Raw genomic sequence first — 27876 nt, 5'->3', positions numbered from 1 at the left:
AAAACTACTACAAAGAGACAGATAAAGGGAAGAAAATAAATTAAATATAAGAGAGAATTTTCTTTTTTTTATGTACTTTAATTCCACTATTTCAAGCCAAGACTATACCAACCTCTGTTGGCTTTAGAATGGAAGCATCTTCCTCTGAGCAGCGTGCCGGGCGGGAGGAGTTAAAAATACAATCTAGCTACGCAAGTTGCGCAGTACTACGCAATGTGCATAGGAAGATTGTAATTTAACTCCTCCTCCATTGGTTTTCACCGATGTCCAGCCAGGCACTGTAGGGAGTTGCGGCGCGGCGGGGGTGACACAATCAGAGGAGATGAATTCCAGCTTGATGGTGTCAAGGACCACCAACATCCTCTCGTGGACCACCAGTAGTCCATGGACAACTGGTTGGTGACCGCTGTTCTAGATTTCTCATGGCTAACCAGTCAAGTGTTTAGTTAGGAACTGCTAGATTTCTCATGGCTAACCAGTCAAGTCTTTAGTTAAGAGCTACTAGATTTCTCATGGCTAACCTGTCAAGTCTTTAGTTAGGAGCTACTAGATTTCTCATGGCTAACCAGTCAAGTCTTTAGTTAGGAGCTACTAGATTTCTCATGGCTAACCAGTCAAGTCTTTAGTTAGGAGCTACTAGATTTCTCATGGCTAACCAGTCAAGTCTTTAGTTAGGAGCTACTAGATTTCTCATGGCTAACCAATCAAGTCTTTAGTTAGGAGCTACTAGATTTCTCATGGTTAACCAGTCAAGTCTTTAGTTAGGAGCTACTAGATTTCTCATGGCTAATCAGTCAAGTCTTTAGTTAGGAGCTACTAGATTTTTTATGGGTAACCAGTCAAGTCTTTAGTTAGGATTTATAGCTACAGTGTTCTTTTTATAGCACCTGTTATGGAAAAACTCTTCTTCAGGAAACCTGTCATTCTGTTATGCATTGGGATGTCTGTTCATTACAAACAGCAATTTGTGAAAGCCGGGCTTCTGCATTCCTATCAATTCCACTGGCTTGATCCCAATGTTATCAGTATGGTTCAAAGTATACTAGATTTCTATAGACCTCTGTATAAAAGGTTTTTGGTTTAAATACCTTTAACCTGGCGTCATTCAATTGCATACTCAATTGCTGCATAGGTTTAAGCAAGTTTGTAATTATCACTTAATAGTGAAAAGGGAAATGGAAGATTACATTTAAAACTCTGTACTTTGTCCTTCCTCCCAAGACACTGCATACAAGCGTAGCTGATAATTATTGTATATGCATATCAATAACCTTTTCATTACAAAAATAAAAATTTGTATGAAGAGGGTGCAGAAATTAAGTTTTACATTATTAGGGTATACTAAAATGTCTCTTCTCTTCTGAGCATAAAAGGGACTTGAAACCCAAATTTGTTAATTTACCATTCAGATAGAGCATGGATTTTTAAACAACTTTCCAATTTACTTCTCTTATCAATTTTGCTTCCTTCTCTTGATATCCTTTATTGAAGAAGCATATGCTTTTCAACAAAGGATATCAAGAGAGTTAGACAAATTAGAAGTAAATTTGAAAGTTGTGTAAAATTGTGTGATCTATCTGAATTATGACAGAAAACCTTTACACACTTAAAAGGACACTAAACACTTGTCTTGCTAAATAGAATAATATAAGAGGCAAGCCTAAACCTTTTTTAAAACAAATTAACATTTTGTTTGCTGCAATTGTTTTCAATACCAAACTCCACCTATGACTCCACCTATGACTTGCCTTATTTTGAGTAGCCAATCTGGGCTTGAATCTGCAAACATAAGGCTAGGCATAGTCATTATATTAGTATAAAGTGCATTGTTATCTGCTAAAACCAATTAAGAAAATTAAATATAATGGGGTTAACCTTGAGACGTTTGCAGCAGACCTCCCAAATTTCCCTATTTGAGAGGGACACTCCCTAATTCTAAGTGCTTTCCTGCTGTCCCTCTGAGACAGCTGTATGTCCCGATTTGCAGAATTTTCCTAAGCCCCGCCCATAGAATACCCAGACACGACCACAGACCACCAGACATGCTTACCTGTACATGCTGTGATCCCACCAACTATCCACCAGTTACTCTCCCTCCTGATATGGTCCCACCCACAAAACGTCCCAATACCTATCCACAAATGTTGGGAGGTTTACTGCAGTGTTCATTTCAAGCTCTGAGAATCAGAAAATCCACAATTTCTAGAGCTATATTATTTATTATTATATGACAAGGGCAAAATAAATACGCATAACTAACATTTTATATATAATTTTTTCAAGATGTTACTATCACTTTAAACATTATATTAACTTTATGCAAAGTTAACATTTACTTTTATTTAAAATTGATTAATAAGACATAATTTCATTTTGCCTTTGCTATACATTGTTTTATGTATACCGGCTACTATGAATTTTTTTTATCTTTAACATAACATCCCAAACCTCTGTTTTAATACAAGCTCTGCATGGATGCTACGTCCCTTGTATAAACAACCTTCAGCCAGATTACGAGTTTTGAGCGCTATAGGGAAATTAACGATGCATCAAAAGCGGCTGTATTTAACCTCCCTATAACGCTGCTATTACAAGTTTACAAAAAGCAGGCTTGCGCAGGCGATATGGTGGCATTGAGCTCCATGCTTCACCCAAATACAAGCGCTGCTTTGACATGCTCGTGCATGATTTCCCCATAGACATGAATGGGGAGAGCCGGCAAAAAAAAAGCCTAACACCTGCGATCAAGGAAACAAAAGCTCCGTAACGCAGCCCCATTGATGTCTATGGGGAAAGAAAAAGTTATGTTTAAACTTAATACTCTAACATAAAAACCACGTCTAAACACCCCTAATCTGCTGCCCCTAACATTGCCGCCACCTACATAAAACTATTAACCCCTAATCTGCCGCTCCCGATATCACCACCACCTAAATACACTTATTAACCCCTAATCTGCTGCCCTTAACATCGCCCTAACCTACATTACAGTTATTAACCCCTAATCTGCCGCCCCCAATGTCGCGGCCACTTTACTAAAGTTATTAACCCCTAAACCTCTGGCCTCCAACATCACTAACACTAAATAAATATGTTAACCCCTAAACCGAACCCTAACTTAACCCTAAGCATAACCCTAACGTAACCCTAACACCCCCTAACTTAAATATAATTAAAATCAATCTAAATAAAACATTCAATTATTAACTAAATAATACCTATTTAAAACTAAATACAAACTTACCTGTAAAATAAAACCTAAGCTAGCTACAAAATAACTAATAGTTATATTGTAGCTAGCTTAGGTTTTATTTTTATTTCACAAATAAGTTTGTATTTATTTTAACTAGGTAGACTAGTTAGTAAATAGTGATTAACTATTTAATAAATACCTAGCTAAAATAAATACAGTTACCTGTAAAATAAAACCTTACCTTCCTTACACTAAAAGCTAACATTACAATAAATTAAATGAAATTAATCAAATACAATTATCTAAATTACAAACAAAATAAACACTAAATTACACAAAATAAAAAAACAAATTTTAAAAAATAAAAATGAATTACCCCTAATCTAATAGCCCTATCAAAATAACCCCCCCCCCCAATAAAAAAAAAAACATAGCCTACACTAAACTGCCAATGGCCCTTAAGAGGGCCTTTGGTGGGACATTGTCCCAAATAAATCAGCTCTTTTACCTGTCAAAAAACAAACAACCCCCCAACAGTTAAACCCACCACCCACACAACCAAACCCCCCAAATAAAAATCTATGTAAATAAACCTAATCTAACTATTAACCTGAAAAGGGCATTTGGATGGACATTGCCCTTAAAAGGGCATTTAGCTCTTTTGCTGCCCAAACCCTAAGCTAAAAATAAAACCCACCCAATAAACCCTTAAAGAACCTAACACTAACCTCGACGATCCACTTACAGTTTTCGAAGACTGGACATCCATCCTCATCCAGGTGGCAGAAGTCTTCATCCACGCGGGCAGAAGTCCTCATCCAAGCGGGCAGAAGTCTTCATCCAGACGGCATCTTCTATCTTCATCCATCCGGCGCAGAGCGGGTCTATCTTTAAGACATCCGGCGCAGAGCATCCTCTTCTTCAGATGGTCAATGTAGAATGAAGTTTCCCTTTAAGGTATGTCATCCAAGATGGCGTCCCACACTTTCCGATTGGCTGATAGAATTCTATCAGCCAATAGGAATTAAAGGGGAAAAAAATCCTATTGGCTGTTGCAATCAGCCAAAAGGATTGAGCTTTCATCCTATTGGCTGATCCAGTCTTGGATGACGTACCTTAAAGGGAAACTTCATTCTATGTTGACCATCGGATGCTCCACGCCGGATGTCTTGAAGATGGACCCGCTCCGCGCCGGATTGATGAAGATACTAGATGCCGTCTGGATGAAGACTTCTGCCCGCTTGGATGAAGACTTCTGCTGACTTCGATGAGGACTTCTGCCCGCTTTGCTGAAGACTTCTGCCGCCTGGATGAGGATGGATGTCCAGTCTTCGAAAACTGTAAGTGGATCGTCGGGGTTAGTGTTAGGTTTTTTTAAGTGTTTATTGGGTGGGTTTTATTTTTAGCTTAGGGTTTGGGCAATGTAAAAGAGCTAAATGCCCTTTTAAGGGCAATTCCCATCCAAATGCCCTTTTCAGGGCAATGGTTAGCTTAGGTTTATTTAGATAGGTTTTTATTTGGGGGGTTTGGCTGGGTGGGTGGGGAGTTTGGTTGGATGGGTGGTGGGTTTTACTGTTGGGGGGTTGTTTCTATTTTTTTTTTACAGGTAAAAGAGCTGGGTGGGTGGGGAGTTTGGTTGGATGGGTGGTGGGTTTTACTGTTGGGGGGTTGTTTCTATTTTTTTTTACAGGTAAAAGAGCTGATTTCTTTGGTGGGCTTTTTTTTTTGATAGGGCTATTAGATTAGGAGTAATTTGTTTTTATTTTTGTTAATTTCGTTTTTTACTTTGTCTAATTTAGTGTTTATTTTTTTGGGTAATTTAGATAATTGTATTTGATTAGTTTAATTTATTTCATTTTATTGTAATGTTAGGTGTTAGTGTAAGGCAGATTAGGTTTTATTTTACAGGTAACTTTGTATTTATTTTAACTAGGTAGCTAGTAAATAGTTAATAACTATTTACTAATTAGTCTACTTAGTTAAAATAAATACAAACTTACTTGTGAAATAAAAATAAAACCTAAGATAGCTACAATATTATAACTATTAGTTATTTTGTAGCTAGCTTAGGTTTTATTTTATAGGTAAGTATTTATTTTTAAATAGGAGTTATTTAGGTAATAATTGTAAGTTTTATTTAGATTTATTTTAATTATATTTAAGTTAGGGGATGTTAGGGTTACGTTAGGGTTATGGTTAGGGTTATGTTTAGGAGTTAATATATTTATGTAGTGATGTGGGAGGCCAGAGGTTTAGGGGTTAATAGTTTATTATAGTATATTTCGTTGTGGGGGGCTTGCGGTTTAGTGGTTAATAGGTTTATTATAGCAGCGGTGTGGGCGGACAGCAGATTAGGGGCTAGTAATATTTAAATAGTGTTTGCGATGCGGGAGGGTGGCGGTTTAGGGGTTAATAATTTTACTATAGTGGCGACGATGTCGGGAAACGGCGGAATAAGGGTTAATATTTTTTCAAGTGGCGGCGATATCGGGAGCAGCAGATTAGGGGTTAATACATTTATTATAGTGTTTGCGATGTGGGAGGGCCTCGGTTTAGGGGTTAATAGGTAGTTTATGGGTGTTAGTGCACTTTGTGACAGTTTAGTTATGAGTTTTATGTCACAGCTTTGTAGCATAAAACATAACTACTGACTTTAGATGACGGTACGGATCTTGTCATTTTAGGCTGTACCGCCCACTTTTTGTCCTCACCGCAAAACTCATAACACCAGCACTATGGGAGTCCCATTAAAAAGGATTTTTCTTAAAGTGCGGTACTGACATTGCGTGACGGCCAAAAATGTGTGCGGTACACCTATACGGACAAGACTTGTAATAGCGGCGTTAGTGAAAAAGCATCGTTATGAAGCATAACGATGCTTTTTCACTCATAGCGCCAAACTCTTAATCTAGCTGCTTGTTAGATCCTTATCTGACACAAGCCTACATAATATAGAAGGCCGTCTTCTCTGGGAAGAATTGTCCGAGCCGCTGATCACTTAAAGATGGTGTCATGGCCATCAAGAAGTTGGTTTAATGTAAATATAATTAAAAAAAAAAAAAAAACTGTACACATAATTACTGCGGATGAAATAGGAATCCGTTATCGTATCTGCCCACATCAAATACTTCCTACATGCTAGTCTCTAATATTATAAACTATTAAATATGTGGTTATGTTAATCATTTTTGGAAGGTTATAGTAGCAGACAGTATCATTATTTCATGTTCCTTGTTTTCAAAGACACTTATGCAGGCTCCAGCTTTGAAAAGTAATCCTGACACACCGGAGAACACCCCACCAGCAACTCCAACTCCTCCGTCCTCTGGAGCTCAACATCTGACCAAGAACCAGACCGGACCTCTTGGAAATGGAGGGTCAGGTCAAGACTCTACCAAAACCAAGCAAAGGAAAAGAAAGAAGGTACTGGTTTTGATCAGGAAAACGCAATGCAGCCATGTACTTTAATGAGTAATAGATATTGATATGCAAAATATATTTTAATTTTGAAAAAGTACTAGAAAAGTAACTTTTATCTTGGTACGAGTCTGTTTAGTATGTATTATGATACGATATAACTGGGATCTTATATTTACCTATTTAGTGATTGGCTAAATTTCTGCACTTTAGCATTTTTGGTGAACAAATATGGTTGAATTTTTGTAAGGAGAATGTGTTGTACCTCTTTTGTCATCTAGATATATAACTTTATCTCTAAAAGGTGACCGATCTCAAGTATGAAAAATCCCACTGTAGCGTCATAGGACTTCTGCAAGTCTGTATAAATAATATTTTAATATTAACTAAATGATTTTTTTTTATATAAATATTTAGCTGATGCCATGTCAAGATAGTAATGTCTATTCACTGTCTATTAGGAGATTAGATTGATTCTCCATGTTTCCCTCTCCTACTGTATGGGTACCATGTTATTTATGTGATCAATTAATTTATTGCCTATGTTTTTCTTTTCCAGCATCATCTTTGTTTTCATGTTCAACTTCTGATTGACAGTGTGCGTCTTAAAAAGCGTTTCTTCTTCCTCTAGCAACCACATAACCTAAAAAGGGCACAGGCGTTGCTCCTGACTGATGTCGGTCATTTGCTGCATGCGCTTCCTCTGAGACAGGGATCATAACTAAGTTTAATTCAAGTTCTAAATCCATGATCAGTAGTGTTTGTCATTGCCATGCCTAATTCAGTGGCAGAAGTTGCCATACTTGCCACATTCAATAAAATAATAAGATAGTTGACTATAGGTGTCTATTTAGGTTGTAGGTCAGGCGTGGCTTAACTTTTTGAGAGTATGCACCAAAACTGTGATCATTTTCTAAAAATCATCTTGAGTGCCAATGGTACCTTTTTTTTTAAAACCTAAAGAGACATCAGAGAAACAAAGTTATTTGTTTAAATAAATGTATAATAGGAATAGAAAAAATAAATGCTTACTTGCTGAACACAATTTGTTAAAGGGATAGGGAACCCCAATTTTTTTCTTTGGTGATTTTAAACAACTTTCTAATTCACTTCTTTTATAATTTTTTCTTCGTTCTCTTGGTATCTTACGTTTATAAGCAGAGATGTATGCTTAGGAGCCGGCCCATTTCTGGAACACTATATGGCAGCAGTTTTGCAAGAACGTTATCCACTTGTAAGAGCACTAGATGGCAGCAATGTATCCTGCCATGTAGTGCTACCTAGGTATCTCTTCAACACAGAATATGATGGGAACGAAACAAATTTAATAATAAAAGTAGTTTAAAAACTTTTTGAAAATTGGATGCTCTGTTTGAATCACAAAAGGACATTTATGGGTATCATATCTCTTTAAGCACTGCAATTGCAGCCAATGAAATCAAGTATTATGGTGCCGGAGTGCAAAAACATGTGTTATAAGTGCCATCATGGGCACCTGTGCCATAGATTTGCCATACCTGTCGCAGGTAGTCTGTTTAACACATGGGAATATTTAAAAATGAAATCTTTGGAAATGTGAATTTTTTGGCTTATTTCTAATTCAGCATTGTGTAAAGTAATTGTGTTTTACCTCAGCTTGATGACTAACGCAGTGAGCTTGTGGTAGTGAAACCACAAATGATTCACACCAACTGTGCTCCCCTGTAAGGTTTAGCGATTAAGTAAATAATAGTTCCTTGTCATTAGGTATCTTTGTCCTTTCCTGACTCTTCTACTGAGTGTTTTCAATTGTCTTAGCAACATTTATTAACTTAGACAACTAACCCATTTTGTGGTTGGTTTATTTATTTTAAAATGTTGCAACATATTTCTGGTTGAAACCTCAGTACGTAAACCCATAGAGAGCACAATGGAGGAACTGGAATTTAATACCGAAGTGACAGTTTTTCCTTTCAGACATCATTTAAAGTGTGCCACACATGGTGGCTATGCTAACAGGGACTTAGAATCTATCCAGATATCAGGACTTTTGATATTTTCATGTTATAAAGACCCAGTGAACCACAGGATTTTTCTCCTATTCCAGGTTAATTTTATTTCTCTCCATCTTGTTCCCAATGATCTATTTTACCTGGTTGAGTGTATTAAATTGTTTACAGCTAGCTCCTTTATTTGATTTTGTCATTTGAAATAGCAGCCTTTGCCTGTTGTACCCCTAACCTATACTGAACATTTCAGTACTTAAAGGGACAGACAACTGGAGAATTGATATCGTTTAAAAAGATAGATAATCCCTTTATTACTCATTCTCCAGTTTTGCATAACCAACACAGTTATATCAATATAATTTTTTACCTCTGTGATTAACTTGTATCTAAGCCTCTGGAAACTGCCCCCTTATTTCAGTTCTTTTGACAGACTTGCATTTTAGCCAATCAGTGCTGACTCATAAATAACTCAACGGGAGTGAACACAATATTATCTATATGGCATTCATGAACTAATACTGACTAGCTGTGAAAAATTGTCAAAATGGCCTGAGATAAGGCAGTCTTTAAGGGCTTAGAAATTAGCATATGAGCCTACCTAGGATTAGCTTTCAACAAAGAATACAAAGAGACTAAGGCATATTTGATTATTAAAGTTAATTGAAAAGTTGTTTAAAATTGCAAGCCCTGTCTAAATAACCAAAGTTTAATTTTAACTAGACTGTCCCTTTAAGTATTGGTTATAAAAACTATACGTAAACAGCAAGGTTTATAAATAAATCACACTCCCAGTGGGGATTTGGACAAAGAGGTACTAAAATGTTAATTTCTAATTCACTGTGTATAGAAAGATAAGATAAGGAGGATTGTGTGTAAATATATAGAAATAAACTAACAAGGTCTGCTCTCCCTACAAGCTCTACCCATTTAGTAGGATTGTGGTTTCAATAAGCAGAGATAGCTATTTCATATACAAAATAAAACTAAAGGAACAATTTCCCATAGATTTTAAACACTGTCTCTTTCATTTAGATATACTGTACATTCCTAAGAGAAAAAAAAGTTAAATTAAAATTCTATTTTGCTTGCTTTTCATATAATTTAAATTTGTCTGTTACCACTCCCCCTAGAGAGGCTGGATTGCATTCTGAGAAATAATGAAGCCTAACATTCATTCATGCTGCACAGTGATTGGTTAGTATTTACAGGAACTCATTTTATTTGTCCTTATTTGGTCACTGCAAAAGAAGCAAGATACTTTTCCAGAGGTTTTTCAAGGGGTAAGGCCCGTGGCTCGCAAAAATGTGTATTTTTCTAAATAAATAACAGCTATAAATTGCCTTAATACATTTATATTGCATGCAGACATTTTCAAAATGCTGTGATGCTTCTGATGCATAAATAAAAAATAACAGTAAAGTCCTTTTTAACTGTTCTGAAGTCCTAAGGGATATCTGTATGGGCATAAATGCCTCAGTTGTATTAAATGGCAAGAATATTCCAGTTTATTTACCCGTAATGCAAATATTACCGGTAATAAATCTATGGATGTCCTGCAAATTTTGAAGCAATTTAAAAAACATATGCATATATAATGCACTGGGCATACTGATTACTTACTAATATCCTCTGTACTCCTAACCCCAGAGACAAAGTTACAAAAATCAATTGGTGAGCGGCACATGGCCTTATGGAATAAGTAGTCATAATGCATATAGCAATTATAATATAATATATATCTTCTATAGCCATTATAATATATAGCTTCTATAGCCATTATAATATATAACTTTTGTAGCCATTATAATATATAGCTTCTATAGCTATTATAAGATATAGCTTCTACAGCTATTATAATATATAGCTTCTGTAGCCATTATAATATATAGCTTCTATAGCTATTATAATATATAGCTTCTGCAGCCATTATAATATATAGCTTCTATAGCCATTATAATATATAACTTTTGTAGCCATTATAATATATAGCTTCTATAGCTATTATAAGATATAGCTTCTACAGCTATTATAATATATAGCTTCTGTAGCCATTATAATATATAGCTTCTATAGCTATTATAATATATAGCTTCTGCAGCCATTATAATATATAGCTTCTATAGCCATTATAATATATAGCTTTTATAGCCATTATAATATATAGCTTCTATGGCTAATATAATATATAGCTTCTATAGCTATTATAATATGTAGCTTCTGTAGCCATTATAATATATAGCCATTATAATATATAGCTTATGTAGCCATTATAATATATAGTAGGCATGTGCAAATCTAGATCTTAGTATGTTACACTTTCAGAAGAAGAAATCGGTCTCCGAAAAGAGCGGAATGCCGCGAGTGGCTGCCTTCTTCCACATTCGGATCCTAAAGAAGCATCCAAATATACATACCATATGCATATACTTTTATAGCTATTATATAGCTTCTATAGCCATTGTCACATACGTATTTTATAGTCATTTGTGTATTTCCTCTATCCAGTATACAGTCATTTAAGTTACAATAAATGCAGTTTCCTAAATTTGGAAGGTAGTCTGTTGGGGATTCTGCTTTTGTCGTTTCTGCTGCAAAACAATAACTATAGAAAGTACCTTTTATGTGTTTGATATTATTATGTTTATTAACACAAACAAAATATAAGAAAACATGGTTGTTATGTATGATGCTAATAACTTGCACTTGCTTCATTGTTTGCATTTGCAGGGGTGGTGTAAACTGCTCCCTATTCACCTATTTATTGATCAATACAAGTCTTTATGAGACAGATTTGTGAATTCCTCTATCTATACCTTTGACCAACATGGCCTTTTTCTCTATTAAGTATCCCTAAGTAAAATGAATGAATGCAGAGTTCCTACAGAAGTGTATTTCCCCTCACTCCCTGTAAATCATTCAGTAGCCTTCCTGTATGGGTGAGTGCCATTCCAGAGCGTTTGCCTGGGTTGGCACAATGTCAGCCCGCTGAATGCATTTTACACCTGGTTGGTGAAAATCGAAAGCCCCTTGAAGAGAAGAGAGGCAGCAAAAGATTTATTCACCTACATAGAATGTGTTCATACAGTGTCCTATTCTACTTGGCATTCATGTAATAGGTTGTGATGTGTTTAATACATTCCTCCATAAAGACCTAAATATCCAACCAAATATCATGTAACATTCATCCGTTGTCCATGCTGTGAATAATAATTTTAGCTTTTATGAAGAGTGAATGTTGCAGCTGTTGTAAAAATATATAAAACATTTCTGACATTAAAATACTGTTATAAATCTTTGAAACCAAATAAATTCTGGAAAATATTTCAAATATTGTATCTGATACATTATTCAGTAATAGCAACGAAAACTGTAGCTACAGATCGTTTGTATGACGAGTATATAATTATTATATATTTCTGTCACCTCCACCGTTAGTTACAATAATTTTGTCCACTAAAACCAAGTCATACTGCTTATTTCTACAAATATTTATGTAACTCCAGTTTTTTTAAAGGGATACTAAACCCATTTTTTTTCTGTAATGATTCAGTAATGCAAAGCGTAGGAGCTGGCCCATTTTTAGTTCAGAACCTGGGTTATGCTTGCTTATTGGTGGTTAAATATAGCCACAAATAAGCAAGCACTGTCCAGGGTTCTGAACCTAAAATAGGCCGGCTATTAAGCTTTACATTCCTGCTTTTTAAATAAAGATAGCAAGAGAAAAATTGATAATAGGAGTAAATTAGAAAGTTGCTTAAAATTGCATGCTCTATCTGAATCATGAAAGAGCAAAATTGGGTTTAGTATCCATTTAACTAGAGAGGTTTCCCCAGGAATTAACAAACACCTAGATTACGAGTTTTGTGCTAAACAGGGTGCGAAACTAACACCAAAAAAGTTGCATTATTTCACTCTCCATAGCGCTGCCATTACGAGTTACTGCTCCATACCATACAAAAGCCAAGAGCTGCTTTGACGTGCTTGTGCACGCTTTCCCCCATAGACATCAATGGGGGAGAGAATGTTAGAAAAAAACCTGAAGTGAAAAATCTCTGTAACGCAACCCCATTGATGTCTAACACCCTAACATACACCCTAAGTCTAAACACTCCTAATCTGCCACCCCCGACATCGCAGATACTAATGAGTTATTAACACCTATTACGCCGCTCCCTGACATCGTCACCTCTAAATAAATCTATTAACCCCTAAACATCCAGCCCCCCACATCGCCACTACTAAATAAACCTATTAACCCCTAAACCTCCAGCCCCCTCACATCGCATAACACTAAATTAAACTATTAACCCCTAAACCTAACACCCCCCCTAACCTAAAATTAAAATTGCAATAATAATTATAATAGGATGAGAGCTACTGAAATTTGGGATTTTGAATATTTGGGAGTAATGCAACTTGTCCCAGCCTCTCAACAGGGAAAAGGGTTATATTCCACCCTCTTTATTGTTCCAAAGAAGGACCTACCATCCTATTCTGGATCTAAAGACTCCTTCATTCAACATGGAAACATTCTGCACCATTTGTTTTTAGTTTAAGAGGGTAAATTTATGACAACCATAGATTTAAAGGATGCTAATCTAAACATCCCAATTCACAAAGAATATTTCCAGTTTCTAAGATTTGCTTTTCTCAACAAGCATTACCAGTTTGTGTCTTTACATTTTTCGTTTAGCCAATGTCCCTCGCATCTTCACAAATGTTTTAGGGGTTCTGTTAGCATTGATCAGAACTCAGGGAATCTCAATTGCTCCTTATTTGGTCAACATCTTGATCCAAGCCTCATTTCTTTCTCTGGCATCTTCTCATACCAGAAGGTGATTTCCTTGCTTCAGAAACATGGATGGAACATCAATGTTTCCAAGAGTTCTTTATCCACAGCTACAAAGGTAGACTTTCTGGGAGTGATAATAGACTCTGTTCAAATCTGCTTGTTTTCTCACAGAGACTCACAAGGACAAATTGTAGAAGGCCTGTCCTTCTTTATAGATGGCTCATTCCCCATCTTTAGCACAGTGCATGGAAGTAGTGAGTCTTTTGGTAGCGGTGTCAGGCGCAGTAACTGTTGCTCATTTTCATCTTCGTCCCCTTCAGTTATCCATGCTCAGTTCATCAGTCAAATGGTCTCTCTCATGGTGGAGGGCCAGCTCTTATTTGACCCTTGGAGCCTCATTTCTTTGGCATAACTAGACGTGGTCACTACAGAGGCATGCTTGATGGGTTGGAGGGCTGTTTGGGAGTTCCGGAGGGCACAGGGAATGTGGTCTCCTCAGAAGGTGAGGTTAACTATCAACATCCTAGAACTTTGTGCAATTCTTCAGGCTCTCAATTCTTGACCCCTTCTCAGACAGGAAAATTAATTTGTTTACAGTCAAACAATGTCACGGCTGTGGCGTACATTAATCATCAGGGAGGGACTCAAAGCCCCCTAGCTATGCAAGAAGTTTCTCACATTCTACCTTGGGTGGAGGAAACCCACTGCATTCTATCAGCTATTCTCATTCCCGGTGTGAACAACTGAGAAGCAGATTTCTTAAGCCATCATTCGGTACATCTAGGAGAATGTTTACTTCATCAGGACGAGGTTCGATCAATTAGCCTCCTTAGAACAGATTTGCAAGGTGGCAACTTTGGTCTTCTCTTCATACCTTTTCTAAATGTTACCATTTTTATATTTATGCCTTTTCAGAAGCTGCCTTTGGTAGGAAAGTCCTCCAGGCCACAGTGTCCAGCAAATTGGAACTGCCCTTTCTTTGTCCCACCCGTCCTTATTATGGACTCTCAGCTTGAGTATTGTATCCTACATTTTATGGACACCTATGGACTCTCCTCATCTTACGAAAGAAAACAGAATTTATACTTACCAATAAATTCCTTTCTTTCTGGATGGTAGATTGGACCCGCCCTTTTTTTTGTTTTCTGACTTTCCTACCATTTTTCTACCGCTCTCCTCTGCTATATGTTAACTGGAGAGGGAGTGGAGGTTGGAGGGATTAAAATGTCTTGTGAGGGTTCTATCTGTAAGTATAAATTCTGTCTTTTTTTCTATTATATATTTCTAGATCACAGCACTGGTAATATGTGGCCTATTATCTACTCTGATTTATTTTCCCTTGAGCAGCTATATTAAATATAAATATATATATATTATTATTATTATACTTTATTTATTAAGCGCCAACATATTCCGCAGCGCTGTCCATGGATACAATTCATTTAAATAAAACAATACAAGACTTGTAAGATACAGGACAAAATTTACAAACACATACAGGAGGGATTGAGGGCCCTATTCCCGTGGGAATTTACAATCTAGAAGGGTAGGAGGTTGGGAAACAGGAGGTGAGGACTGCAAGATTGAGAAGGATGTTAATACAGAGTTAGATGAGGGAAATATTAGGTAAGTGAAATTAATTTATTATTGAGTTGGGTGGTAGGCTTCCATGAACAGAAAAGTCTTCAGGGAGCATTTAAAGGAAGAAAGATTAGGGCAAAGCCTGACAGCACGAGGGAGAGTATTCCAGAGGGTAGGTGCTGCACGACAGAAGTCCTGCAGTCTAGCATGAGAGGAGGTGATAGTTGCGGATGCAAGGAGCAGGTCATTGTTGGATCTTAGTGGATGGGCTGGAGTATACTTGTGTATTAGAGAGGGTAGGTAGAGGGGAGCGGCGTTGGTGAGAGTTTTGTATGTAAGGGTGAGAATTTTGAATTTAATTCTGCTGTGAATGGGGAGCCAATGAAGGGACTCACAGAGAGGTGCAGCAGATACAGTTCGACGGGAAAGGTGGATCAGCCTGGCAGAGGCATTTAGGATGGATTGAAGGGGGGAGAGGTGGGAAAGAGGAAGGCCAGCAAGTAGGTTGTTGTAGTAGTCAAGTCGGGAGATAACAAGGGAGTGGATTATTTGCTTTGTGGTGTCAGCGCTCAGAAAAGGGCGAATTTTAGAAATATTGCGTAGATGATTGCGGCAGGATGTAGAAAGCAATTGGATATGGGGGATGAAGGATAAGTTTGAGTCAAGTGTGACTCCGAGGCAGCGGACTTGGGGCGATGGGGAAATGGTGATGCCGTCAACAGGGATAGAGAAGTCAGAAGTCGGCGTAGAGCTTGAGGGGGGGATAAGAAGGAGCTCAGTCTTGGACATGTTAATCTTTAGGTGGTGAGAGGCCATCCAGGAAGAAATACCAGATAAGCAGTTGCTGACATGAGAGAGGACAGAGGGAGAGAGAGCAGGGGTGGAAAGGTAGATCTGGGTGTCATCAGCATAGAGGTGATATTTGAAACCATAACTGTTGATAAGTTTACCTAGCGAAGAAGTATAGATGGAGAAGAGTAAAGGACCCAGAACAGATCCTTGAGGTACTCCAACAGACAGAGGCATAGGAGAGGAGGAGACGCCGGCAAATGACACAGAAAAAGACCTGTGAGAAAGATAGGAGTGAATCCAGGAAAGAGCAGTGTCACAGAGGCCAAAAGAGCTAAGGGTCTGTAGGAGGAGGGGTGGTCAACTGTGTCGAAGGCAGCTGAGAGGTCAAGTAAGATGAGTATAGAGTAGTGGCCAATATTTTTAGCAGAGAGAAGATCGTTTGTGACCTTGGTAAGGGCAGTCTCAGTTGAGTGTTTTGGGCGGACTCCAGATTGCAGTGGGTCAAGCAAGGAGTTGGCGGACAAGAAGTGGGTTAGGCGATTGTAAACTAATTTTTCAAGGAGTTTTGATGTTAGTGGAAGCAGTGATATGGGGCGGTAGCTTTCAGGAGAATTAAGGTTGAGGGAGGGTTTTTTGAGTATGGGAGTGACTTTTGCGTGTTTGAAAGAAGTTGGGAATGATCCGGTAGAGAGAGATAGGTTGAAGATGTGGGTAAGAGCCGGAGTGAGGGTGGAAGATAGGGAGGGAATTAGATGGGAAGGGATAGGGTCGAGTGGGTGGGTAGTGAGGCGTCAGGAAGATAGTAAGGAAGAAACATCATTCTCAGTGGTTGGATGGAAGTTACAGAGGGTGGCAGAGGGAGTAATTGGGCCTGTTGTTGGAGTATTGCAGGTTGGTGTTGGGATGTTGCTTCGGATAGTATGTGTTTTGTTTAAAAAGTAGTCAGCCTGGTCTTGAGCACTAAAGACAGGCGGGGGTGGTGGAGCAGGTGGGTAGAGGAGAGAGTTAAAGATGGAGAAGAGTCGTTTAGGGTTTGAGGAAAGAGTAGATATGAGAGAAGAGAAGTTAGTTTGTTTGGCTAAGTGAAAGGCGGAAGTGTATGAACGAAGAATAAACTTATAGTGTATGAAATCGGGTTCAGAGTGAGTTTTCCTCCAGACACGCTCAGCACTACGGGAGCATTTTTGCAAATAGCGTGTTTGCTGAGCATGCCAGGGCTGTAACTGACGGCGTGGTGTTTTGCGCAGCTGGGGAGGGGCAAGTGTGTCTAATGCAGAGGAGAGAGTTTTGTTATAGTGGGCTGTAGCGAGATCAGGGCAGGTTATAGTGGAGGTGTGAGGGAGGAGATTTTGAATGCTTTTTGAAAATTGGAGCGGATCCACAGCATGTGTATTTCTACAGGTGCGGGGGTGGGATGGAGAAGTGGGTTAAGCTGTTGCATTAATATTATAGGTGACCAGGTGATGGTCTGAAATGGGAATAGGGCGACAGGTGGTGTCAGATATAGAGCAGAGGTAGGAAAATACCAGGTCGATGGAGTGTCCATCACGGTGAGTCGGGAATAGGGTGGATTGTGAGAGACCGAAGGAGGATGTGAGTGAAAGAAGTTTAGAGGCAGCAGGGGCAGATGGGTTGTCAATGGGAATGTTGAAGTCCCCAAGAATTAGGGTTGGTATATATATGTATGTATGTGTGTGTGTGAATGTATCCTATTCCTGTACCTCAATATTAGTACTGCACCTGATATGTATGTGCACCCTTAGTCAAAACTTTATCTTTGCAAGCACATCAGCCTAGAACATTGAGTTTAATGGAACAGTAAACACCTTGAGATTTTTATATAAAAATATTTAGTTATGCATAATGAAACAACTTAGCAATATACTCTCATTATTTACTTTGCCCCCTTTAATTGAGATTTTTCTAATTCCCAGAACAGTTACAGTAAAAAGAAAGTTAATTTATTTTAAAGTATTTGGACTTGGCTGATCTATTATTTTATAGCAACACAACAGGAATGCTTTGTAATTGTATGGTGTTTACTGTTTCTTTAAATGCTAAATCATTTAAACTGTTAGTAAACTGTTAGTAAAGAAAATAGACCTGAAGCACTGTATTTAAAATTATACAGTGCTCAGATATATTGCAGATGGGGGACTTTTTGCAAAATTTGCTTAGGAAATATACGGCTAGATTATGAGTCTTGCGTTATGAGTAAAAAAGCAGCGTTAAGGCTCATAACGCTGCTTTTTTACTACCGCTGCTATTACGAGTCTTGTAGGTACAGCTTTTTTGGCCGTACCGCAAATCAAGTTACGCAATTTGCTTATAGTCTATTTTCAATGGGACTTCCATAGCGCCGGTATTACAAGCTTTTTTTTTTTGTGGCCAAAAAGTGAGCGGTACAGCCTATCCCGCAAGATTCATAACGCATTCTAAAGTCAGTAGTTATGAGTTTTACACTACAAAGTCGTAGCATAAAACTCTTAACTAAAGTGCTAAAAAGTACACTAACACCCATACACTAACTATTAACCCCTAAACCGAGGCCCTCCCGCATCGCAAACACTAAAATAAAATTATTAACCCCTAATCTGCCGCTCCGGACATCACCACCACTATAATAAACATATTAACCCCTAAACCGCCGCACTCCCGCCTCACAAATATTAGTTAAATATTATTAACCCCTAATCTGCTGTCCCTAACATCGCCGCCCCCTACCTACATTTATTAACCCCTAATCTGCCGCCCCCAACGCCACCACTATACTATATTTATTAACCCCTAAACCTAAGTCTAACCCTAACACCCACTAACTTAAATATAATTACAATAAATCTAAATAAAACCTACTATCATTACCTAAATAATTCCTATTTAAAACTAAATACTTACCTGTAAAATAAAACCTAAGCTAGCTACAATATAACTAATAGTTACATTGTATCTATCTTAAGTTTTATTTTTATTTCACAGGCAAGTTTGTATTTATTTTAACTAGGTAGAATAGTTACTAAATAGTTATTAAAATAAATACAAATTTACCTGTAAAATAAAACCTAACCTTAAGTTACATTAACACCTAACACTACACTACAATTAAATAAATTACCTAAATTAAATTAATTAAATACAATTACCTAAATTACAAAAAAACAAACACTAAATTACAGAAAATAAAAAACAAATTACAAGATATTTAAACTAATTACACCTAATCTAATAGCGCTATCAAAATAAAAAAAAGCCCCCCCAAAATAAAAATAAAAACCTAGCCTAAACTAAACTACCAATAGCCCTTAAAAGGGCCTTTTGTGGGGCATTGCTCCAAAGAAATCAGCTCTTTTACCTGAAAAAAAAATAATACAAACAACCTCCCCAACAGTAAAACCCACCACCCACACAACCAACCCCCCAAAATAAAACCCTAACTAAAAAAACCTAAGCTCCCCATTGCCCTGAAAAGGGCATTTGGATGCGCATTGCCCTTAAAAGGGCATTTAGCTCTATTGCAGCCCAAAGCCCTAACCTAAAAATAAAACCCACCCAATAAAGCGGCAAGAAGTCCTCAACGAAGCCGGGAGAAGTTTTCATCCAAGCTGGGAGAAGTGGTCCTCCAGTCGGGCAGAAGTCTTCATCCAGACGGAATCTTCTATCTACATCAATCCGGCGCGGAGCGGCTCCATCTTCAAGACATCCGGCGCGGAGCATCCTCTTCTTTCCGATGACTAACGACGAATGAAGGTTCCTTTAAATTACGTCATCCAGTATGGCGTCCCTTAGATTCTGATTGGCTGATAGAATTCTATCAGCCAATCGGAATTAAGGTTGAAAAAATCCTATTGGCTGATGCAATCAGCCAATAGGATTGAACTTTAATCCTATTGGCTGATTCAATCAGCCAATAGGATGAGCTTGCATTCTATTGACTGTTCCAATCAGCAAATAGGATCAATAGGTTCATTGCATCAGCCAATAGGATTTTTTCAACCTTAATTCCGATTGACTGATAGAATTCTATCAGCCAATCGGAATATAAGGGACGCCATCTTGGATGACGTAATTTAAAGGAACCTTCATTCGTTGTTAGTCGTTGGAAAGAAGAGGATGCTCCGCATCGGATGTCTGGAAGATGGAGCCGCTCTGCGCCGGATAGATTAAGATAGAAGATGCCGTCTGGATGAAGACTTCTGCCCGTCTGGAGGACCAATTCTCCCGGCTTCGTTGAGGACTTCTTGCCGCTTCGATGAGGACTTCTCCCAGCTTCGTTGAGGATGGATGTCGGATCTTCAAAACTGTAAGTGGATCTTCAGGGGTTAGTGTTAGGTTTTTTTAAGGGTTAATTGGGTGGGTTTTATTTTTAGGTTAGGGCTTTGGGTTGCAATAGAGCTAAATGCCCTTTTCAGTGCAATGCCCATCCAAATGCCCTTTTCAGTGCAATGCCCATCCAAATGCCCTTTTCAGGGCAATGGGGAGCTTAGTTTTTTTTAGTTAGGGTTTTATTTGGGGGGTTGGTTGTGCGGGTGGTGGGTTTTACTGTTGGGGGGGTTGATTGTATCTTTTTTAACAGGTTAAAGAGCTGATTTCTTTGGGGCAATGCCCTGCAAAAGGCCCTTTTAAGGGCTATTGGTAGTTTAGTTTAGGCTAGGGGTTTGTTTATTTTGGGGGGGCTTTTTTTATTTTGATAGGGCTATTAGATTAGGTGTAATTAGTTTAAATATCTTGTAATTTGTTTTTATTTTGTGTAATTTAGTGTTTTGTTTTGTTTTGTAATTTAGGTAATTGTATTTAATTTATTTAATTGTATTTAATTTAGGTAATTTATTTAATTGTAGTGTAGTATTAGTGTAACTTAGGTTAGGTTTTATTTTACAGGTACATTTGTATTTATTTTAGCCAGGTAGTTAGCAAATAGTTAATAACTATTTAGTAACTATTCTACCTAGTTAAAATAAATACAAACTTGCCTGTAAAATAAAAATAAACCCTAAGCTAGCTACAATGTAACTATTAGTTATATTGTAGCTAGCTTAGGGTTTATTTTATAGGTATTTATTTTTAAATAGGAATTATTTAGTTAGTAATAGTAGTTTTGATTTAGATTTAATTTAATTATATTTAAGTTAGGGGGTGTTAGGGTGAGACTTAGGTTTAGGGGTTAACAAATTTGGTATAGTGGCGGCGACGTTGGGGGCGGCAGATTAGGGGTTAATACATTTAGTTAGGTGGTGGCGATGTGAGGGACGGCAGATTAGGGGTTAATACTATTTAACTAGTGTTTGCAATGCAGGAGTGCGGCGGTTTAGGGGTTAATATGTTTATTATAGTGGCGGCGATGTCCGGAGCGGCTGATTAGGGGTTAATAAGTGTAAGATTAGGGGTGTTTAGACTCTGGGTTTATGTTAGGGTTTTAGGTGTAAACATAAATAGGAATCAATGGGGCTGCGTTACGGAGCTTTACGCTGCTTTATTGCAGGTGTTAGACTTTTTCTCAGCCGGCTCTCCCCATTGATGTCTATGGGGAAATCGTACACGAGCATGTACAACCAGCTCACAGCTGACTTAAGCAGCACTGGTATTGGAGTGCGGTATGGAGCACAATTTCCTCTACGCTCACTTCTTGCCTAATAACGCTGGGTTTATAAAAACCTGTAATACCAGCGCTGTAGGGAAGTGAGTGGTGACAAGTTAGTACCGCACCCCTCATAACGCAAAACTCGTAATCTGGCCGATATAGTTTTAATGTAGAATTCTTACCTGTTAGCTGCCACTCTTTAAAGTATGTTGTTTTTATCTTGTGACAATGTGGGTGGTACATCCAATCAGAAGCAATACCACCGGCTCTACTAAAGAGCCTACCAATGTATGCTATTCAACAAAGGATACCAAGAGAACAAAGCAAATGTGATTATAGACATGAATTAAAATTTTGTTTAATATGACACGCTCTATCTGAATCATGAAAGTTTAATTTTGATTTCACTTCCCCTTTAAAGTGGATTACATTTTTTCTCATTTAGTTGGAATGCAATGAAATGCAAACTTGCCCATTTTTTTAATATCTGAACATAAAATTGCATTGCTATATCATATATTTTATACACATTTTTGCACTTTGGCACCGCTTTAAATATGGTAACTGGAAACTCATAATCAATTAAACCACCACTGCCGTCTTTTGGATGATTTCTCAAGGATGTGCTTTCATTCATTTTCAATAATGTTTCTCTTTAAAGAAAATACATTTCTGTTTTCCATGAATGTTAAAACAGACTTTGAGTAATTCACTGACAAAAAAAATGGAAGTCAAGGAAAAAAATATATTTTAATATAGGAAAAATGTTTGCAAATTAGTCTGTTGAATAATACAGAAACCCATGGAATAGTCATCAAAGATTTGTTTTACAACAGAACTTGCCATGCTAGTGGTGGTCTAGTAGAAATATACCCCATGAAAAGACAAATTAAACTAACAATTTTTTTATTTAAAAATAAAAAAATGACTGAATAGTTTATGCAAATTGCAGTGGGATGAAGTGTTATTTTAACATCTCTTTGGAGTCTTCATTTTGAAGTTTATAGGAGATTAATTGCTCTTACATATTTCTGACTGCAAAAGTTACTGTTTGCTAATTATTTCTGTTGGCAACGATTGGCACTTATGATTATTCTCTGGAGACATCATTCTTTTCAGTTTTTGAAAAACAAGAAATAAAATGGATTTATTGTGCAATTTCCAGTAGTTGTGAAGATGGTTGTTGTTTGGACCACAGTCAACGTGCTGGGATATTTATTTCAGCAAACACCATAATTAATCCGTGCACTGAAAATAATTTGTGAGCGCATACAAACAGTAGTTCTTGTTGTGAACCTGAAAGTCAAAATGTTCATGGTTCAGATAGAGTGTGCAAGAGTCGCAATGCAGTAATGGGATCTAGCTGGTGATTGGCTCACCAGATGTATTCCGCTAACTCTAAGTAGTGCTGCTTTTGTGCTGAATTTAAAGGGACACTGAACCCAATTTTTTTTCTTTTGTGATTCAGATAGAGCATGCAATTTTTTTAAAAAGCTTTTTATTGAGAGAAACACATGTGAACAACGAGTATTACATCATACAGTAACATCACAAAATATGATCCCGGAGGAATCAGGAACAGAAACAGGCAATACAATTTCAACAGAGAATTATCTTCAATATTTCTCATTTGCGCATAACATATAAATTCACAAATATCTCAAAAATTTCTCAAGAGCCTAGAGCACCTAGGTTCCTCACATGTAATTATCTCCCATATTTTCCATTTTATTATAGTAATTATTTTATTTAAATGTCAGCAGTAATTTACAGAAACAAATGTCAAAAAAATCGCAAACAGTTCAAAATTGTTTTACATTTAAATGAAGAGCAGTGAGCAAATAAATGTTCTGCTGAATTTTATCTGAATTAGACAACCCAACCATGGGTTACCAAAACCAAAGAGAAAAGGAGAAAGAGAAGAAGAGAGAGGAGGGAAAAAAGGGGCGGGGGGATGGAGGAGAGCAGGACAAGGAAAAAAGGAAGGGGAGGGACAAGGACAAACCAGGAAGGATCCACTCCCCCCCCCCCCCCCCCCGACGAAGCCAAAAACTAGGGACGAGAGTACCATTGTATAAAACCAGGGGAATCCCAGAAAATCATCTAAGCTCATCTCAGCTGATAGATTGTTACCAGACACCCAGAAGCACCAGTTCCGAGTTTCTGAATGGAAATATTAAGTCATTCATCTCTGTGTCTGGCAATTACCTAATAAAAGCTGACCATTTGGCAAAAAAATGTCTAATGTAAGAATCATTATCTAAATTAGTGTCCCTTTGTTCTAACAAGCATTGTTTTTTCAAACAGTTCTTGATCTCTGGAATAGATGGGGCTATTCTTAATTTCCAATTTTTAAGAATAAGATATCTAGTTGCCATTATAAAAAGAAATATCAGTTTATCATTTGGACTATGGTGCTTTATACCAAAGATGATCTGTTGCTGTGTAAGAGCCAATTGAGAGATTTTTTAAGTTTTATTGAGCCAAAACTCTAGCTTCCACCAAAAATGCCTTATTTTAGGACAGGTCCAAATAATGTGCATTAATTCAGCTGCAGGGAGCGCACACTTTGGGCATTTATTGAAACTAAAATTATGAATTTTATGGACCTTTTCGGGAGTGAAATATGCATTATGTAAGAGTTTGACATGCATCTCCCGCCAGGTGGCTGATAGTCACCTGGGCTACTTTGCAAATTGAAGATTGGACAGTTTTTATATCAATGTATGATTGAGGTAACAATCGATTCCATAAGGAAGTAATTTTCTCCAGTTCTAATTCACCCTTACTGAGTTTAATTAGCTGATAGAGAGATAGATAGAGCATGCAATTTTAAGAAACTTTCTAATTTACTCCTATTATCAATTTTTCTTTGTTCTCTTGCTATCTTTATTTGAAAAAGAAGGCATCTAATCTTTTTTCTTGGTTCAGATCTCTGGGCAGCACTTTTTTTATTGGTGGATGAATTTATCCACCAATCAGCAAGGACAACCCAGGTTTTTCGCCAAAAATGGGCCGGCATCTAAACTTACATTCTTGCATTTTTAAATAAAGATACCAAGAGAATGAAGAAAATTTGATAATAGGAGTAAATTAGAAAGTTGCTTAAAATGTCATGCTCTATCTGAATCACAAAAGAAAAAAATTGGGTTCAGTGTCCCTTTAACAATTTAAAGGGACATTCAAGTCAAAAATAAACTTTCATGATTTAGATAGAACATACATTTTTAAACAACTTTCCATTCAACTTTGCGTATCTAAATGTGCACAATCTTTTTTTATGCAAACTTTGTGAGGCACAGGCTCCTACTGAGCATGTGCAAGATTCACAGGATATACCCTATACCCATATGCATTTTGTGATTGGCTGATAGCTGTTATATGACGCATTAGGAAGAAAAATGTATCTTACTTTTACATTTGTCAGAAAAAAATCTACTATTCATTTGAAATTCAAACTAAGTGCTTTTGTCTTTTTATTATGCATTTATTGATTATGATATTCTACAGTGTTAAGTGGTCCTTGAATTAAATTTATATATAATATAATATGTTATATTCAAGCAGTAGTGCAATAATAAAATGCTATAACATATTAGTGCATTTTCTTTTTATACATGCATGTACCTTTCCGTGTTATTCACATGCAGTACCAGATAGGATAATTGTATGGGCTACTAATGTTGTACGGACATACGTAAAGCAAACACTATATCTTTCACATTTAAATTTATTTACAAAAAATAGAGAATCTACATTTGCGCTGTATTACATCCCACCTACACTTTAGTGCTTATGAAAATAAACTATGGACATTTTATAAAAAAGAAAGCACAGCATCTCAAGATGTTGAAAAGTTGTCAGTTGAAATGTAGAATCTTTTCCAAAAACAAATTAAATTAGCTCATCAGTATAAATAACAAAACAACAGTTTCTCAGTTGTAGTTCATTTCTTTGCACAATTTGAGTGCTGTATAGTCTCTATAGTCATAGGAAACAATAACCTTTACTAGTGCTTACAGATTTTAGCTTAACATTAACAATGTGTAATACACAATACTAGCATTTTTCAGTAGAGGTCGTGTAAAAGTTTCTTTTGACTTGTTAATGGGATATTGTTTCTGATGGAGTATGTGGCAGCAACAGCATGTGTCTTGAGATAAAAAAGAGAAGAAAAATATATATATTTGGGAAGGTTTTCAGTTACACAGTTTCATGCTATGAAGGCCCGTTGCATGTTTTTCATTTAGCAAGCATTCATGTGCTTTTTCCTTGCAGAGCGCAGCAGCCAGTGGGATAGAGTCGCAGAGCGATGCCATCCAGCCCAGCCACATCAGAGAAGCAATTCGGCGCTACGGCCAGAAGATTGGCCCACTCTCTCCATTCACGGTGCGTAATAACAGAGTTTAAAAAAAGTTATATTTGTAATCTTAAGGAGATTTTATTTTCAAGTGGTCGTATGAAGAAGCCATGGAATTGTTAAGAGTAATTTGTGGTCTCTGTAATTTTCTTTGTGAAAGGCAAATATTTCTCCCGGGAAATAAAACTTAGTAATTTCTGTCTTCTCTGGAAACATAAAGTCATTTTTATATAATTTATTTATTTTACTTACATATTAGGCAGGCTTACATTTCTCCTTATTTCCATATGCATATCCTGCTCATTTTCAGGATTTACTTACTTTTGCCATCAATGACTAAATGGCTTATAATTATTAAACGAGTTCAAGCCTCGATAATTTTTCTCTTACTACCTCATTATTTACTTGAAAAATCTCGACATATTACAAAGAGCAGTATAAAGAGCCTTGAAATGTGGTAATATAAATGTCATACTAAATAACCAGGAAAAAGTAGGGTTGTGGTATAAAGATAGGCCAAAATCTTTCACAGTATAGGGTAGACAAAACAAATCATTCAAGGCTTCCAGGATCTTTTGGTTTCCTGTTCTGATCTTCCTCAACTCTTTCCAAAATGTATAATTCAGTAGACTCTTAAAGTCGTCTTTAAATATTCGCACATTATGGAGGAAGAAGAAGTGATGCTTATGGTGTTAATTTGCGTGACAGTATCCAGACTTCATGTCTGTAGTTTAACAAGGACATGAATGAGCATCCCTATTTGTAGACCTTATATCTGGCGGTAACAAAGGTTACCCCAAACTACATATCAAAAGTAGAGGGTGGGATTCTGTTTTATTATTCTATATTAGGCATTGCTTCTTGTCCCTTTCACTTCAGTTTACCTCTCAACTTGTCCGTGTAGAGTAAGGGCCATGTAAAATAGTTATGAGTATTGATACCTTCTCTTTGGTGGCACTACAGAATTGAATGGGGTTACTTAGCAACCTCCAGTGCCCCTCTACAGCCATAACTGGTGGCAATGCACAGATCTTTATATTAGACATGTGCATTCAGATATGGACAAATGAAACTGGGCAATGGGTAATAAAAGGGTTACCTATCAGCTAAGAAATAGTTGAGTACAAAGACTCAAGTTGTATTATGTAATTCCTGTTAGTTTCTGTTCAATTCTAAACATCTTTTTACTTAAATTGGTTATAAAGTAAAAATTAAGCTTTAATGATTCAGATAGAGCATATGATTTAAAAAAAAATAAAAAAAAAAAAATATATATATATATATATATATATATAAATAAAATAAACATGAATGCCCTGCTTCATTTGCCAATAACAGGTATTAACTGATTGTCAGTACAAGTAAATTGATTAAGGCAGCAAACAAGATTTAATAAATCACATAGTTATGAAACTCATAAAGATGAAAAAGTGTAACACACGCTCAATGAACAAGTCTAAAAATTACATATATGTGTATATATATATACATATATATAGCTAGTCTAGTGTGTGAGCGTATATGAAAAAAGTAATATTGCTCTCACATTAGCACAGCATTCAATCAGGCTCCTAAGCATGAAATGGCAGGTTCAAGACAGGAGACTTTAATCTGCAGCGTGCTCTGAGGAGGAGTCCCAGCAGGAAAGCAGCCTATGCGCATCGCCCCCACCCACAAGAGTCTTAAACTCCTTACATTCTATGGGGGCCATGGGATACTATAGAGACTTTTTTTCACATGTTGATGTCTGATGCCGCAATATCTATAATATGCAACTGGGAAGGAATGCAGTGTAACCTCAATTACTTTATCATGCAGCAGGGTTAAAGATACGTATGTGGTGATTTGTCACTGCGCAGGCAGAAGGTACTGTGTGATAAGAGTAATTGAGATCACTCACTGCTTCTCCGCTGAATACGAGAATATAGAGCGCTGGAGAGAGAACAGAATTCGGATGTATTTCAGTCCAGACAGTGGTGATATAAAATATATACACAAGCCGGCCGCCATGCAATTCTGCCAATGTAAGGTTCAGCAGTATACAGCTACTGATTTACTGTATGGAACTGGAATATATCTGGTGTTCTCTCTAGCGCTATATAGCTAGCAATAATGCTTCTTATATGCAGTGAGAAGCAGTTAATGTCATATGGTGTGCCTGCAGTTAGTAAGAGT

General features: G+C 37.1%; 1 protein-coding gene across 2 annotated transcripts in view; it reads left to right on the top strand.

Moving 5' to 3' along the window:
- Nucleotides 1-27876, top strand: part of SUPT3H (SPT3 homolog, SAGA and STAGA complex component) — a 1388329-nt gene that overhangs the window by 1073819 nt on the left and 286634 nt on the right. For both annotated transcript variants that reach the window (XM_053709596.1, XM_053709597.1), the window contains exons 10-11: nt 6437-6616; nt 25620-25730. In XM_053709596.1, the coding sequence (XP_053565571.1) occupies nt 6437-6616; nt 25620-25730 (291 nt within the window). The remainder of the gene's footprint in view (nt 1-6436; nt 6617-25619; nt 25731-27876) is intronic.

The sequence above is a fragment of the Bombina bombina genome, chromosome 4 (genome assembly GCF_027579735.1).
Source record: "Bombina bombina isolate aBomBom1 chromosome 4, aBomBom1.pri, whole genome shotgun sequence".
NCBI lineage: Eukaryota > Metazoa > Chordata > Amphibia > Anura > Bombinatoridae > Bombina > Bombina bombina.
Note: the sequence above shows the minus strand (reverse complement) of the source record. Positions and strands in the feature narration are given on the sequence as shown.